This window comes from Jaculus jaculus, chromosome 1 (genome assembly GCF_020740685.1).
Source record: "Jaculus jaculus isolate mJacJac1 chromosome 1, mJacJac1.mat.Y.cur, whole genome shotgun sequence".
Lineage (NCBI taxonomy): Eukaryota > Metazoa > Chordata > Mammalia > Rodentia > Dipodidae > Jaculus > Jaculus jaculus.
The window spans coordinates 19,373,800-19,390,682 of NC_059102.1; the positions used below are offsets into that span (position 1 = coordinate 19,373,800).

Genomic DNA, 16,883 nt, shown 5'->3' on the forward strand with positions numbered 1-16,883 from the left:
GAGCGCCGACCGCGGCCGGCAGGGGAGCCGTAGGCCGCCGCCAATCCCCGGCCTGTCGTGAGGCCCGCGGCCGGCCGCCCTTACCGCCTCCACGGCGTGCTGCAGGATGGAGGTGAACTTGGAGAACATCCTGTCCCGGGACTGCAGCAGCCTCTCCCGGGACGACCTGGAGAGTTCCTCGATGCGCCGCCGCCGCCGCCCCTGCTGCGGCTGCCCGGGCCGCTCCAGAGTGAAGGCCGGGGCGAGGCGGGGCGGGCAGGACGGGCGGGCGGGCGGCCGAGGCACGGCGGGGCGCGGCGCTCGGGCGGCGGGGCGGGAGGCCGCGGCGGGGCGGGCGGGCGCGGCGGGGACGGCGCTCGGCGGACTCCGGCCCCGCGAAGCTCCCGCGGCGCTGGCGGCGGCGTTGGCGGCGGCGGCTCGGACACCGTGGCAGCCGCGCTCGGCTCCTTCCGCCCGCTCCGCCCGCCGCCGCCTGCAGGGGGCGCCGCGGCGGCCTTGCGGGGGGGAACCCCGGGGCCGGGCCTGGCCGGATGCGGGCGGCGGCCGGACGCTGGGCCAACCCCGGGGCGGGCGGCGCAGTGCGCAGAGCCGTCGGGTCGCCCCCACCCCCCTCGCACCCCCCCACCCCCGCCCCGGCCCCCGCCCCCCCGCCCCGGCCCCCGCCCCGCCCCCCGCCCCGGCATTCTGGCTGCGGTTCAGCCACCCTCCGTGGGGAAATCCAGCATTCCTTACGCGTGTATAATATTCAGGGCGGATGTGGAAGGCAGGTATTCCCCAAAGCAAAGACGACGGGGTCTAAGATGCTACGGACCTGAACGGATCAAGTGCAGGTGAAATGGCTTTGCTTAAGTGCAGAATATATCATTAATATCATCAAAATAGGAAGACCCAAATAGCCAAGTTAAAATAATGGCCGCGGAGATGGCTCAGTGGTTAAAGGCACTTGCGTTCAAAAAGTCTGAGGTTCGATTCTCCAGTACCCACATAAAGCCAAATTCACAAAGTGGCACGGGCTTGCTGAGTTCCCCTGCAGTGGTAAGAAACCTTGGTGTGAGTGTACTCGCTCGCTCGCTCTCTTGCTCTCTCTCTCTCTCTCTCTCTCTCTCTCTCTCTCTCTCGCACACACATGAACACACACAAATAACTATATATAATTTTTTTTGTTTTGTTTTTTTGAGGTGGGGTCTCACTCTAGCCCAGGCTGACCTGGAATTCACTATGGAGTCTCAGGGTGGCCTCGAACTCACGGCGATCCTCCTACCTCTGCCTCCCAAATGCTGGGATTAAAGGCGTGCGCCAACACGCCCCCAGCTCCAAACAACAATATTTCAAGTAAATAACTCAAATAATGTATGATGTTTGATAGTTATGTGCAAGGAATCAATGTAGCCTTTTCTGTTCACTTTTCAAATGCAAACTTTAGTGAGCAAAATCAGAAAGGATTCTACAAATGCCTAGGACTGATGGATGTAGGTACAATGTAAAGACTTCGTTACTTTATTATTATTATTATTATTATTTTATTTATTTTTTTTTGCGGGGCTTGGGGTTTCCAAGTCAGGGTCTCACTCTACAGCAGGCTGACCTGGAATTCACAGTAATCCTCCTATCTCTGCCTCTGGGATTAAAACACATACCACCACACCTGTCTAAAACTTAGTTTCTTAAGATACTATGCAATGGTGTATTAACCAAGCCTAAAAGAAACAACTCAGACTAGAAGTTTAAATTGGATGGAAACTTAAACAAAAAAAAAAAAAAAATCTAGCCGGGAGTGGTGGCTCACTCCCGAGGTAGAAGGATCTCCATGAGTCTGTGGCCACCCTGAGATTACATAGTGAATTCCAGCTCAGCCTGGGTTAGTGTGAGACCCTACCTTGGAAAAAAAAAATCTGTGCTGTCGTGTCTTTCATTCTCTCTCTCTCTCTCTCTCTCTCAATGAGTGTGTTTGAAAATAAATAAAAATTCTGTATCCTGGGGCTGGAGAGATGGCTTAGCGGTTAAGCGCTTGCCTGTGAAGCCTAAGGACCCTGGTTCGAGGCTCGGTTCCCCAGGTCCCACGTTAGCCAGATGCACAAGGGGGCTCACGCGTCTGGAGTTAATTTTCAGAGGCTGGAAGCCCTGGCGCGCCCATTCTCTCTCCCTCTATCTGTCTTTCTCTCTGTGTCTGTTGCTCTCAAATAAATAATTAATTAATTAAAAAAAAATTCTGTATCCTGGAAAGCATTATTTTATTCTGGTTATATGTCACCAAGAGGACATGGAAGTTCTTTCTGAAATTTATTTTTTGACAATTGTTGTGTTTTGACAATATGTTGTTTTTTTTAATATTTTATTTATTCGCAAGCATAGGCAAGAGAGTGGGAGAGTATAGGTGCACCAGAGCCTCCTGGTGCTGCAAATAAACCCCAAACACATGACCCACTTGGTGCATCTGGCTTTACTTATATGGGTACTAGGGAATCAAACCCAGGCCTGCAGGTTTTTCAAACAAGCACCTTTAGCTACCGAGGTGTCTCCCCAGCCCCATATGATGCATTTTGATCATATTCATCCCAATTACTCCTCTTATCCCCTACCCAATCCCACCAAACTCCATCTTCCAAACTAGTCCCACTTCTATTTCAATGTCTTAAAAAATTTTTTTTAATGTAGAAGCCAGGTTTGGTAATACACATCTTTCTTTCTTTATGTATTTATTTATTTTTAAAATACTTTTTGTTCATTTTTTATTTATTTATTTGAGAGCAACAGACACAGAGAGAAAGACAGAGGGAGAGAGAGAGAGAGAATGGGTGTGCCAGGACTTCCAGCCTCTGCAAATGAACTCCAGACGCGTGCGCCCCCTTGGGCATCTGGCTAACGTGGGACCTGGGGAACTGAGCCTTGAACCGGGGTCCATAGGCTTCACAGGTTAGCACTTAACCACTAAGCCATCTCTCCAGCCCTTTATTTATTTTTAGAGAGGGAGAGAGAGATAGAAAGTGAGGGAGAATGGGCATGCCAGGGCCTGTAGCCACTGCAAACAAACTCTGAACACATGTGCTACCATCTGCATCGTGGGTCCTGGAGAATCAAACCTGGGTCCTTAGGCTTTGCAGGCATGTGCCTTAACCGCTAAGCCATCTCTCCAGCCCTAAAAAAATTTAACATTAATTTATTTATTTGCAAGGAGACAGAGAGAGAATGGGTGTGCCAGGACCTCTAGCCAGTGCAAACGAACTCCAGATGTATGTGCCATTTTGTGCATCTGGCTTTACATGGGTACTGGGAAACTGAAACCAGGTTGTTAGGCTTTGCAGGCAAGTGTACCTTAACTGCTGAGCCATCTCTCCAGCCCCAATGTCTTTTTTTTTTAATGACCCACTGAGTTCATTTTGGGTTGCTTGCATGTCATGGTGGGTGGGAGGGGTTGAGGCAATTTTGGGGTAATAGGGCCCTGAAAGTAAAAATGAGAAATAACCTTTAGTGTACTCTGGTCATCTCCACTTTGCTAGAGGTCAGAGAAGGAGCTGGTTTCTCATTATCTCTTGCTGCGTAAAGAAGTCCCTTAGATCTGTTTTCCTGTAAACCCAACCTGAGTTCCTCCCTAGAAAGGAGTTCCCCTTTCCCCCAGGAATAAGATTCCTGGAAGGATTAAACCTGGTTGTCTACAAAGAAACCTGATGTCTTTAGAGCTGGTCAGTTCTGCCCCATCCAGAACCTAGAAAAGACTCTAGTTTGGGTCTCTCCGGTGGGCTCCCCCATTTCCAGAATCCCCCTCCCGCTATACAGGACCTTTACCTTTCAAATCTTAAATTCCATCTATAATCTAATAAGATCTCTAAAACTACACACTGGTCTGTGGATTTCAGTTCTTTGAATTCATCACACAAGAACCTAGAGGCCATTGACTCAGGAAGGTTTTTAATCTTAATTTTTTTTTTCTCGAGGTGGGAGAAGTTTGAGGTAGGGACTTGCTATGGCCCAGGCTAACCTGGAATTCACTATTGTAGTCTCAGGGTGGTCTCAAACTCACGGCAATCCTTCTACCTCTTCCTCCTGAGTGCTGGGATTAAAGGTGTATGCCATCACGCTTGGCCTCAGAGAAAGTTTTGTGTGAGGGTGACTAAGTTTTGTGTGAGGGCACCCAACCAAGAGCTGAGAAAGGCTTTAGCAGTGCCCCCCGCCCAAATAAAACCAAATTCCTGTATCAGTGGTTATTTTACAAAACAGTGGCTATACCACGGAAGAAAATGCTTTCTGCTCTCCTAGCAACCATTAACTGCCAGTAGTTCCTCAAGAAAGGGTGGGACCTCATGAACCCCACCCCTATCCTGGACAGAACGTTGACAGGCCTAATCCTGCGCACGTCTCATGAAGGTTACCACAGGTGCTTTGAGAACATGAATGCAAGCAGCCATGACATGTCCAAAAGTGTGCCACAGGATTCCTCCCCATCGTCCGGCTCTTACATTCTTTCCATGTCTTCTGCAATGGTCCCTGAGCCTTGGAGACATGGTGATATGTATGTCCCACTGAGGGCTGATCACTCAGCAGTCAGTTATTCTCGGCACTTTGATGAACTATCCATTTCTACAGTCATTGTTGCTGCCCAGTACAAATGAAGCTTTGCTGACCAAAGCTAAGAGCAGCACTCATCTGTGGAAGTGAACGTAAACATTTAGAAGGACCTTTGAGGGACACAACATCCAATTATGAAAACAATAATAGCTTCTCCCCTAGGGCCTCTGACCTCTCTAGCCACAGGCTTTGGACCAGGTTTACATAACCAGGCATGAATTTCCTCCTGTGGATGGTGTTAGTATTTCATCAACAGGCAAGGAAGTCCTTGCTAAGGTGGACTATTGCACAACCAATAATGGAAATATGTCTTTATAGTTGAATTAGTTGAACAGAGAAAAGAAAGGCAGTAAAGGTTGCAGTAGGACTGGAGCAATGGTTTAGAGGTTAAGGAATTTGCCTATGAACCTAAGGACCCACGTTTGATTCCCCAGTACCCATGTAAACCCTATGCACAAGGTGGCACCAAGTGTCTGGAGTTTGTTTGCAGTGGCTGGAGGCTCTGGCACGCCCACTCTCTATTTGCCTCTTTCTCTGCCTCTCTCTCAAATAAATAAATAAAATATTTTAAATATATATTCATGGGCTGGAGAGATGGCTTAGCAGTTAAGCGCTCGCCTGTGAAGCCTAAGGACCCCGGTTCGAGGCTCGGTTCCCCAGGTCCCACGTTAGCCAGATGCACAAGGGGGCGCATGTGTCTGGAGTTTGCAGAGGCTGGAAGCCCTGGCACGCCCATTCTCTCTCTCTCCCCCTCTATCTGTCTTTCTCTCTGTCTCTGTCGCTCTCAAATAAATAAATAAAATATTAATATATATATATATATATATATGTGTATATATATATATATATATATTCATAAGGAGGCTGGAGGGATGGTTTAGCAGTTAAGGCGTTTGCCTGCAAAGGATCCAGACTCGATTCCCAGAACCCATGTTAGCCAGATGCACAAGGTGCTGCAAGTGTCTGAAGTTAGTTTGAAATGGCTGGAGGCCATAGTGTGCCCATTCTCTCTCTCTCTTTCTCTCTCACTCTCCCCATCTTTTTCTCTGTCAAATAAATAAATAAAAATAAAATATTTTTAAGCCAGGCATGGTGGCACATGCCTTTAATCCAAGCACTCAGGAGGCAGAGGTAGAAGGATGGCCTTGAGTTTGAGGCCATCCTGAGACTACATAGTGAATTCCAGGTCAGCCTGGGCTAGAGTGTGAGCCTGCCTCAGAAAAATAAAAAGAAAGAGATTCAACAACTTGCACGTGGGAGTGACCAAGCTGGAACCCCAGCAGGTACCCAGTTTCAGAGTTTGGTTTCTTGGCTCCACGTAATGCCACTACAACCTTTTCTTAAAAATATTTTGTGTGGGCTGGAGAGATGGTTTAGCCATTGAGGCGCTTGCCTGTGAAATCTAAGTACTAATGTTGGGCTCTCCAGATCCCACGTTAGCCAGATGCACAAAGGTGAGGCAAGCTCAAGGTTACACATACCCCACTAGGTGACGCAAGCATCTGGAGTTGGAATGCAATGGCTGAGGCCCTGGCATGCCAATTCTCTATCTCCTCTCTCTCTCTAAAAATAAAATACAAAAATTATTTTATTAAGAGGTGGAAGAAAGAATGTAAGAGCCAAGGGAAGGGTAGGACTCTTTACAATGTGCTCCTCCAGACACAAAATGGCCTGGATATCCATGACCTCACCGTGCCTGACATTACCTACACAAGACCATCATAAGAGGAGGAAAAGATCATGACATCAAAATAAAAGAGACTGATTGAGATGGGGAGGGGATATGATGGAGAATGGAATTTCAAAGGGGAAAGTGGCGGGGGAGGGTATTACCCTGGGATATTTTTTATAATCATGGAAAATGTTAATAAAAATTGAGAAAAATGTTAAAAAAATTTTATTTATTTATTTATTTGACAGGGAAAGAGGGAGAGAGAGCACACCAGGGCCTCCAGCCACTGCAAAGGAACGCCGGATACATGTGCCCCCTTGTGCATCTGGCTAACATGGGGTCCTTTAGCTTTGCAGGCAAGTCACTCCCGAGTGCAAGTTGTTGAGTCTCTTCCTGTGTCAGTTGCCTCATCTGGTCAGAAAGAAGAAAAGGATCGACCGCCTGAAGTTGGTCTGAGAATTAATGGTATTTCCACCCCATAGTAAGAGATGCACAGTTTTTGGTTGCTCTTGATATCTGTAATACTACAATAGCATTTAACAAAATAAGAGGACCAGAAATTATGATCTAAGGAAGAGATTTGCCTTTAAAAAAAAAGAAAAGAAAAAGAAAAAAGAAAGATTTTTTTGAGTTTGCCTATTTTTTAAATTTATTTTTAATTTTTACAATTAACAACTTCCATGATTGTAAACAATATCCCACAGTAATTCCTTCCCTCCCCTGAGATTTGTCTTCTTTTTCCTTACTTTCATTGTTCATTTCTGTGCTCAAAGGCAGATAAATTTGGTCTTAATTTTCTGTAACCTAGAATGCCAGAGCCTCTATTGTTTGTCAAATATTGAAACATACATCTTACCAAATCCAAGCTGGGCATGATGGCACATACCTTTAATCCCAGCACTTGGGAGGCAGGGGTGGGAGGAACGCCATGAGTTCGAGGCCACCCTGAGACTACATAGTGAGTTCCAGGTCTGCTTGGTCTAGAACGAGACCCTACCTTGAAAAACAACAACAAAAAAAATCTTACCAAATCCAGCTCCTTGTTCCTGCTTCAACCAAAAGCACAGCATGTTTATTTTTATTTTTATTATTATTCATATGAATTAAGATGTTTGGTTATATTACTAACCATAATAATTTTCCTGGCCTAATTGCCAGGTATTTATATAGCATTTTGTGTTTTCATAATGCCTGACAATCACTGCTTGTGTGAGGAGGTTTGCTTAAAACAGGAGTAGAGTGGTTTGCAATTGGTACCTATCTTTGTATACTTATTATAAATGCAATAAAATATATATTTTTTGCTTTGGATTAATATTAATACTTAAGTTAATGATTCACCTACCTAAACTAACTTCCAAAATGAACAAGTTGGACTGAGCAGATATTTTTATTTATTTTCAATAAAATGCCTATAGTAACACTAATGTTACAACCTGGTTAAAGCAGGAGTGCAGTCTAATCCACATTAATAAATGTGGTCTGGGAAAACACAAGAAAAGGCTTTCCTTAACCTTCACAACCTTCAAACTTGGTTTCTTGAAATTTATCAACTGGAAACTTATCTCTTTCTTTTTAAAAAAAAAGATATTATTTTTTATTTTATTTTATTTATTTTTTGTTTGTTTGTTCTTTTAAACTGGGCAAGGTGGCACATGCCTTTATTTTTTGTTTACTTTTATTTATTTATTTGAGAGCAACAGACAGAGAGAGAAAGAGGGAGAGAGAGACAGAGAGAATGGGCGTGTCAGAGCTTCCAGCCACTGCAAACGAACTCTAAACGCATGTGCCCCCCTGTGCATCTGGCTAACGTAGATCCTGGAGAATCGAGTCTCGAACTGGAGTCCTTAGGCTTCACAGGCAAGCGCTTAACCGCTAAGCCATCTCTCCAGCCCATTGTTTGTTTTTTTGAGGAAGGTCTCACTCTAGCTCAGGCTGACCTGGAATTCAGTCTGTAGTCTCAGGGTGGCCTCCAAATCACTGTGATCCTCCTACCTCTGCCTCCCGAGTACTGGGATTAAAGGCATGCACCACCACACCCGGCTTAAAAAAAGATATTATTTATTTATTTATTTGAAAGAGGCAGAGAGAAAGAGAGAATGGGCATGCCAAGGCTTCCAGCCACTGCAAACAAACTCCAGACACAGGTGTCCCCTTGTGTATCTGGCTTATGTGGATCCTGGGGAATCGAACCAGTGTCCTTAGTCTTCACAAATGCCTTAACCACTAAGCCATTTCCCCAGTCCTGGAAACTTACTTCCTGTTTCCTTTAGCTTGAGACAATTAAGGAAAAAAAAAATTTAGTCCTCAGGCTGGAGAGATTGTTTAGTGGTTAAGGCACTTCTCTGTGAAGCCCAAGGACCTAGGTTCAGTTCCCCAATACCCACACAAAGCCAGATGCACAATGTGGCGCAGTTACCTGGAGTTTGTTTGCAATGGCTAGAGGTCCTGGCACACCCATTCTCTCTCTGCCCCCTCTCTCTAGTAAATTAAAAAAAAATACTAATTAGAAAGAAAAATATATTAAACTCTGTCATTCATTATCTCTTGGGATGATTGAATTTGTTAAATTGTTGGGGGGTTTTGTTTGGGGCAGGTTTGTTACTGGAATCTGAGGTCTACTTCTCATTGTTTTATCAAAAAACAAAAGACAGGGCAGGAGAGATAGCTTAGTGGTTAAGGCACTTGCCTGCAAAACCAAAGGACCCAGGTTTAGTTCCCTAGTACCCACATAAAGCCAGATGCACAGGGTGGCACATACATCTATTCTCTCAATGTGCCTCTCACTCTCAAATAAATTATATATTTAATATAATATATTATATTATAATATATAAACCTTTGGGAATAGTGGTGCACACCTTTAATGGCAGCACTCAGAAGGCAGAGGTAGGAGGATCATCATGAGTTTGAGGCCATCCTGAGGGGAAAAAAAAACAAAATATCAAGAACAGGAATTGATAAAAAGGAAATGTGCTTATTTATAGTTTTGGCCAGAACTGCGGGGAGAAATATTCTCAGCTTTTCTGTGCTTGGTATGTAGTACAGTTATAATTTATTGGGGGGGGGGATGAACCAAAAGGCCAGAAATACCCACTTATAGATCCATTTAAAGAGTTAGACGTATGATAAGTTGTCAGAACTGGAAGACCAGCCTTTCCTGGAAGAAGATTCCTCCAGCAATTTTGCCCATGGTGCCAGGGCTTCAGGCTGTTCTCACCCTCAGCATGGGATTCCCTGGAGAATTTTTCACTTATTGAAGGTCCACAGAACACTGTTACAGGAGCTTGCTACGTTGCCCAGGTTGGCATTACAGACACGCACCACCATGCCTACTTAAGTTCTTTTCTAAACTGAAGTTCAATCAGTGAAGATATATTAAGTATTGAAAACTGAAGCCCACTTAGAATGGGAGTTGGGGAAAGGAACAAGATATTTCTTTTCTCGTTAAAAAAAATATTTTATTTTGACAGAGAGAAAGAGGAAGAGAGAGAGAGAATGGGCACCGCAGGGCATCTAGGCACTATGCACGAACTCCAGACTCATGTGCCCCCTTGTGCATCTGGCTTAGGTGGGTCCTAGGGAATCGCACCTTGGTCCTTTGGCTTTGCAACAAATGCCTAACCACTAAGCCATCCCTCCAACCCCTAAACTACTTATTTTCAATGTCTGGCTGACTTGTGATTAAATATGTGGGTATAATACATAAATTTAGGCACATTCCCTTCTTAAAACCAGCTAAAATGCAAGTCAAAGGATTTTTCAAAGTACAAACTCACAAGGGTAAATAAGACAGGAGAGGAGAGAACAGTTGCAGAATTCTGAGATCTGGGAGATGGCTGTGACAGCGAAGAAAGCCAGGTACCGAGAAAGTCCATGAACACACCCGCAGACCCTCTCCTGGTGCAGGAACTGCTGGCAATAGAGACCTCTGCAAGCCAGAAAAGTGGGACCAAAAGTGTCAGAACAGGTCCTTGGCTCTGGAAGGTTGTCTGACTGCTCCTTCCCAAACTGGGCATAAGGTGAGGGACTTCACTCTGGGAAGGGCTGAACACCCCATGCTGGGATAAGGGAGAAAAAGGATAAAGTGACCACAAACACTGCTCACATCGAGGCTCACAGCCCCCACCCTCAAGCTCCTCTGGTCTCTCAGGACACTGACACCTATTTGATCCTTGCAGACAGAAGACAGGAAAAGAGATAAAAAGACACTGAATCTACAAACAAGTATGGTAGCGGAGCGTGGTGGCACATGCGCTTAATTCCAGCTCTTGGGAGGTAGAGGTAGGAGGATTGTGAGTTCAAAGCCAGCCTGGGAGTACAAAGTGAGTTCCAGCTCAGCCTGGGCTAGAGTGAGACCCTTCCTCAAAACAAAACAAAACAAAATACCAACTATGGTAGACTATTTACAAAATAGCAGCATTTAGGGCTACAGAGATGTCTTAGTGGTTAAAACCTGTTGCTTGCAAAGCCTGGTGGCCTGGTCTTGGTTTTCCAATACCCACATAAAGCCACATGTACAACATGGCCCAAGAGTCTGGAGTTTATTTGCGACAGAAAGAAGAACCTAGCACGTCCATTCTCTCTCTCAACCTCTCTGTTTTTTCTCCTTCTCTGTTTACAAATTAATAAATATTTAAAGCAAAAATAAAATAGTATTTAGAGAAAAAAAATGGAATTCTTTGAAATAAAATAATAAAAGTAAAGAAATAATATAAAAAGGATAAAAATTAACACTTTCCAAAGTGTTTCCCAAACACCAGTGTGAAAGCTGGTGTGGTGGCACATTTCTATCAACCAAGTAGTTGAGAGGTAGAGATAGGAGGATCAGGAGTTCAAGGCCAGCCTCAGCTCCATATGGAGATCAAAGCCAGCCTGGTCTACACGAAACATCAAACTGTGTTTCAAAAACAAAACAAAACAAAATCCAAAGTGAAACAACAACAGCAAAAAGACTAGTGTAGGGCTGGAGAGATGGCTTAGCGGTTAACCACTTGCCTGTGAAGCCTAAGGACCCCGGTTCGAGGCTCGGTTCCCCAGGTCCCACTTTGGCCAGATGCACAAGGGGGCGCACGCGTCTGGAGTTCGTTTGCAGAGGCTGGAAGCCCTGGCACGCCCATTCTCTCTCTCTTCGTCTATCTGTCTTTCTCTCTGTGTCTGCCGCTCTCAAATAAATAAAAAAATTTTTAAAAAAAAGACTAGTGTAAATTTATGAAAGATAAAAGGATGAAAGATGGAGGGAGAGTTTTAAAAATATTTTTCTTTACTTATTTGAGACCGTGAGAAAAAGGCAGACAGAGAGAGGGACAATGGGCGTGCCAGGGCATCCTCCTACTGCAAATGAACTCCAGACACTAGGCATCTGGCTTTACACGGGCACCAGGAAATCAAACCCAGACTGTCAGGCTTTGCAAGCAAGTGCCTTTAGCAGCTGAGCTCTCTCCAGCCCCAAACTTTCTTTTGTTTTTGTTTTTCAAGGTAGAGTCTCACTCTAACCCAGGCTAACTTGGAACATTATTTTGCAGTCCCAGGCTGGCCTTGAATCCACAGTGATCCTCCTACCTCAGCCTCCCAAGTTCTGGGACTAAAGGTTTATATTACCACAACTGGGTTGGATTTTTTTTTTTAATTTTTATTAACATTTTCCGTGATTATAAAAAAATATCCCATGGTATTTCCCTCCCTCCCCACACTTTCCCCTGGATTTTTTTAAAATACTTTAAGAATATTTTATTAGGGCTGGAGAGATGGCTTAGCAGTTAAGCGTTTGCCTGTGAAGCCTAAGGATCCCGGTTCAAGGCTCGATTCCCCAGGACCCATGTTAGCCAGATGCACAGGGGGTGCACACGTCTGGAGTTCGTTTGCAGTGGCTGGAGGCCCTGGCGCGCCCATTCTGTCTCTTTCTCTCTATGTGCCTCTTTCTCTCTCTGCCTCTTTCTCTCTCTGTGTCACTCTCAAATAAATAAATAAAAATGAACAAAAAAAAATTAAAAAAATATTTTATTAGCTGAGTATGGTGTCGCACACCTTTAATCCCAGCACTTTGGAAGCAGAGGTAGAAGGTTCACCATGAGTTCAAGGCCACCTGAGATTATATAGTGAATTCCAGGTCAGCCTGAGCTACAATGAGACTCTACCTTGAAAAAACAATATATATATATGTATATATATATATATGCATGCACATACATATATGATTTAGTTATTTATTTAAGAGAGAGAAAGACAGAGGGAAAAAATGAGAATGAGTGCATCAGGGCCTCTAGCCACTGCAAACAAACTCCAGAAGCATGTGCCATCTTGGGCATCTGGCTTACATGGGTCTGGGGAAATTAAACCCCTATCCTTATACTTCACAGGCAAGACAGACATAATGAGAAGAAAACTCATAAACACTAAAGGAAACTTACAACATACCCTCCAAAGCTCAGGGAACATTGTGGCAGAGGGGAGGAAAGAATATAAGAGCCACAGGGTTGATGGGCTGGAGAGATGGCTTAGCGGTTAAGCACTTGCCTGTGAAGCCTAAGGACCCCGGTTCGAGGCTCGGTTCCCCAGGTCCCACGTTAGCCAGATGCACAAGGGGGCGCACGTGTCTGGAGTTCGTTTGCAGGGGCTGGAAGCCCTGGCGCGCCCATTCTCTCCCTCTTCCTCTGTCTTTCTCTCTGTCTGTCGCTCTCAAATAAATAAATAAAAAATGACCAAGAAAATATTAAAAAAAAAAAAAACAAAAAAAAAGAGCCACAGGGTTGAAAGGTATATCCTGGGCTGGAGAGATGACTTAGCCATCAAGTTGCTTGCCTGCAAAGACAGGTCCCAGGTTTGATTCTCCAGATCCCATGTAAGCCAGACGCACATGGTAGCACATGCGTCTTGGAGTTCGTTTACAGTGGCTTGAGGCCCTGGCATGCCTATTGTCCCTCTCTTTTTCTCTCCATCTGTCTGTCTCTAATAACTAAATTAATATAAAAAAGGTGTATCCAGAGGAGAATATAACCAATATGCAGAATGTCCATATATGTAAATTGCCATATACATATATATATGTGGTGAAGGCCAGGTATGGTGGCACATGCCTTTAATCCCAGCACTCGGGAGGCTGAGGTAGAAGGATCATCATGAGTTTTAGGCCAGCCTGAAACTACAGAGTGAATTCCAGGTCTACCTGAGCTACAGCGTGACCCTACCTAGAAAGAAAGATGGAAAAATTGAGAAGTAGCATAAGCATATTATTTTTTAAAAGGAAGTAAATGATGGCAGCTTCCACTCCTGGTGTTGAAAGCAGCCGCCTCTGCGAAGCAGGAAACGGGGAGTTAGGGAGGAAGAGCATGAGCTTTCATAACAGACCTTGTAAAAGCTCTGACTAAACTACTCGCTGGTGTAGCCTAAAGTTTGTTTGTCAAGGAGAGAGAAACCAGAGAGATGGGGAAAATTATTTGTGCTGCTTTTGTAAAAGTTCAGAGGAAAGATTATGGCTTGTGTGAGTTGCTAATGAGTGGGAATGGGAAGGAAGTGGCAGACTTGTAAACGAGGTGAGATCAGCAGAAATTTGCAGATTACAGAAGGCATGAGATGGACTTGTCACTACCATAGGGTTGACTAAACTGTATGACCACATCGATGTGGAGGTGTCTGGTTTTGTTACGGGGAAACTGAGTCACACCGAACCGGCACCAGAGACTGAGAGGAGAATCAGAAAATTTATTCATGGTGCATGGACTCAGGGGAATAACTTCCAAAGCCTGAGTATCTAGTTCTGACATGCCAGGGTTTTCATAGGCAGTATGGCAGGTGGTTTGACATCATTGAATTCTTTTTTTTTTAATTTTTTGTTTATTTTTATTTATTTATTTGATAGCGACAGACAGAGAGAGAAAGAGGCAGAGAGAGAGTGAGAATGGGCGTGCCAGGGCCCCCAGCCACTGCAAATGAACTCCAGATGCGTGTGCCCCCTTGTGCATCTGGCTAACGTGGGTCCTGGGGAATTGAGCCTCGAACCAGTGTCCTTAGGCTTCACAGGCAAGTGCTTAACTGCTAAACCAGACTCTCCAGCCCCAAACACTATTGGTGGATTAGATTTCTGGGCTATGTGACTGGAGACTAAAAGCAGAGAATTACAGAAGTTTAGGGGAGTTTGCTTATGACCGCACTAACCAGACAGATAATGCCAGCAGGGTGCAGTGGCCTAGATAGGGAGAGAGTCAGGGTCATGCTGGCTCCTGGTAAAGCTTGTGCAATAGAAACCGTGTTTTCGAATAGAGTAAAATCTGGGTCTGCTTTCTCTGTCAAATTTCTTCTGTCACAGTTTGAGGTACGTTTGCATTAGGAAGTTAAAAGATTTCGAATGGTAAAAAACCTTTGAGACATCACCAAGAGTAATTTAAGTACAAGAATAAACGAGACAGTTCAGTAAATTATGTGGTTAAAAAAAACAGACAAAATATACTATGATGGAGAATGGAAGTTCAAAGGGGAAAGTGCCGGGCAGGGGTGGAGGGAGGGAATTACCATGGGATATTTTTTATAATCATGGAAAATGTTAATAAAAATTGTGAAAAGAAAAAAAATAAAAATTAAATTAAAATTGAAAAAAAAACAGACAAAATAGCTGGGTGTGGTGGCACACGCCTTTTAATTTAATCCCAGCACTGAGGAGGCTGAGGATCAATTACTGTGAGTTCAAGGCCTGACTGAGACTACATAGTGAATTCCAGTTCAGCCTGGGCTAAAGTGAGACCCTACCTCAAAAAAAAAAAAAAAAAAAAAAAAAAAAAGGTCGGGGAGCGGAGAGATGGCTTAGTGGTTAAGGTACTTGTCTACAAAGCCAAAGGACCCAGATTCGATTCCTCAGTACCCGTGTACACCCAGGTGCACAAGGGGGCGCATGCGTCTGGGGACTGTTTGCAGTGGCTAAAGGACTTGGTGTGCTCATTCTCTCTCTCTCATTCTCAAATAATAAGTAAATACATTTTTTTTTGGTGGGGGAAGGAGAGAAAATGGAAAGCATATTATATAGGAGTCCAGAGTTAAGCACATTTCAAAAGTTGAGAGGCTGGTTCAAATCATAATGGTGAGTTGGTACTAGCTGCCCTCCTAAAGGCGATTTCATGCTTACCACATGTTACAGTTTGTACATAAAGTGTCCCCCAAAAGGCTCACATATTTCAGGCCTGGGCCTCCGCTGGTACATTCATTGAAGGGTGATTGCATCTTGAAAGCTCTAACGTCATCAATGGGCTGATCCTTTGATGGATACACAATATCATGGCTTTATTAGGAGTTGGGACAAAGTTGACAAAAGTAGGTCACTGGGCTACACCTGGAAAAGTAATAACTTGGTCTCTTTCAATCTCTCTCTGTCCTTCACACACACTCACTCTCTCACTCTTGCTCTTCCACTCTCAGTGTTCCCCAGCTGTCTGAAGTGAGCCGCTCTGGTCCACTTCACTCCCTCCGCTGTGATATTGTGCCTTACCAAGATGCATAGTGATGGGGCCAAGTGACCACAGACTGAAACCTCCAAAACTGTGAGCCAAGATAAATCTTCCTTCTTTTTATTTTAGTTTTTATTTTTTAAAATATTTTATTTTATTTATTTGAGAGCAACAGAGAGAGAAAGAGGCAGAGAGAGAGAATGGGCACGTCAGGGCCTCCAACCACTGCAAATGAACTCAAGACACGTGCGCCCGCCCCCTTGTGCATCTGCCTAATGTGGGTCCTGGAGAATTGAGCCTTGAACCGGGGTCCCTAGGCTTCACAGGCAAGAGCTTAACCACTAAGCAATCTCTCCAGCCCATAATTTTTTTTATCTTAGAGAGAACAAGGGAGAGAGCGAGAGCGAGAGAGAGAGAGAGAGAGAGCGCGAGCGAGCCAGGGCCTGAGCCACTGCAATTGAACTCTAGATGCTCCCGCCACCTAGTGGGCATGTGTGACCTTGCACTTGCCTCACCTTTGTGCATCTGGTTTATGTGGGGTCTGGAGAGTAGAACATGGGTCCTTAGGCTTTGCAGGCAAGCACCTTAACCACTAAGCCGTCTCTCCAGTCCCCACCCATTTTAGTTTTTTAATTTTTCCTCTTTTTAAGATCTTTATGTCAGACCTCTTGTCACAGAGATGAAAATCTAACACACTACAGAAACAGAAGGAATTGGATGGACTGCAGAAACTTACATAAAAACTGAAAACGGTGGGCTGGAGAGAAGGCCTAGTGGTTAAGGTGATTGTCTGCAAAGCCTAAGGACCCAGGTTTGATTCCCCGGTACCCAGGTAAGCCAGATGCACAAGGTGGCACATGCATCTGCAATTCATTTGCATTGGCTAGAAGCCCTGTTGTGCCCATTCTCTCCTTCTGAAATAAGTAAATAAAACATTTTTTTTAAAAAACTGAAACTGAGGGCTGGAGAGATGGCTTAGCGGTTAAGTGCTTGCCTGTGAAGCCTAAGGACCCCGGTTCGAGGCTCGGTTCCCCAGGTCCCACGCTAGCCAGATGCACAAGGGGGCGCACGCGTCTGGAGTTCGTTTGCAGTGGCTGGAAGCCCTGGCGCACCCATTCTCTCTCTCTCCCTCTATCTGTCTTTCTCTCTGTTTCTGTCGCTCTCAAATAAATAAATAAAAATTTAAAAAAACAAAAACAAAAACAAAAAACTGA

General features: G+C 44.7%; 1 protein-coding gene across 1 annotated transcript in view; it reads right to left on the bottom strand.

The window, feature by feature from the left end:
• Fhip2a (FHF complex subunit HOOK interacting protein 2A) overlaps positions 1 to 237 on the bottom strand; it is a 52,820-nt gene extending 52,583 nt beyond the window's left edge. The window contains exon 1 of the mRNA XM_045154803.1: positions 85 to 237. Within this exon, the coding sequence (XP_045010738.1) occupies positions 85 to 129 (45 nt within the window). The 5' untranslated portion in view covers positions 130 to 237. The remainder of the gene's footprint in view (positions 1 to 84) is intronic.
• Between the last annotated feature and the right edge of the window lie 16,646 nt (positions 238 to 16,883).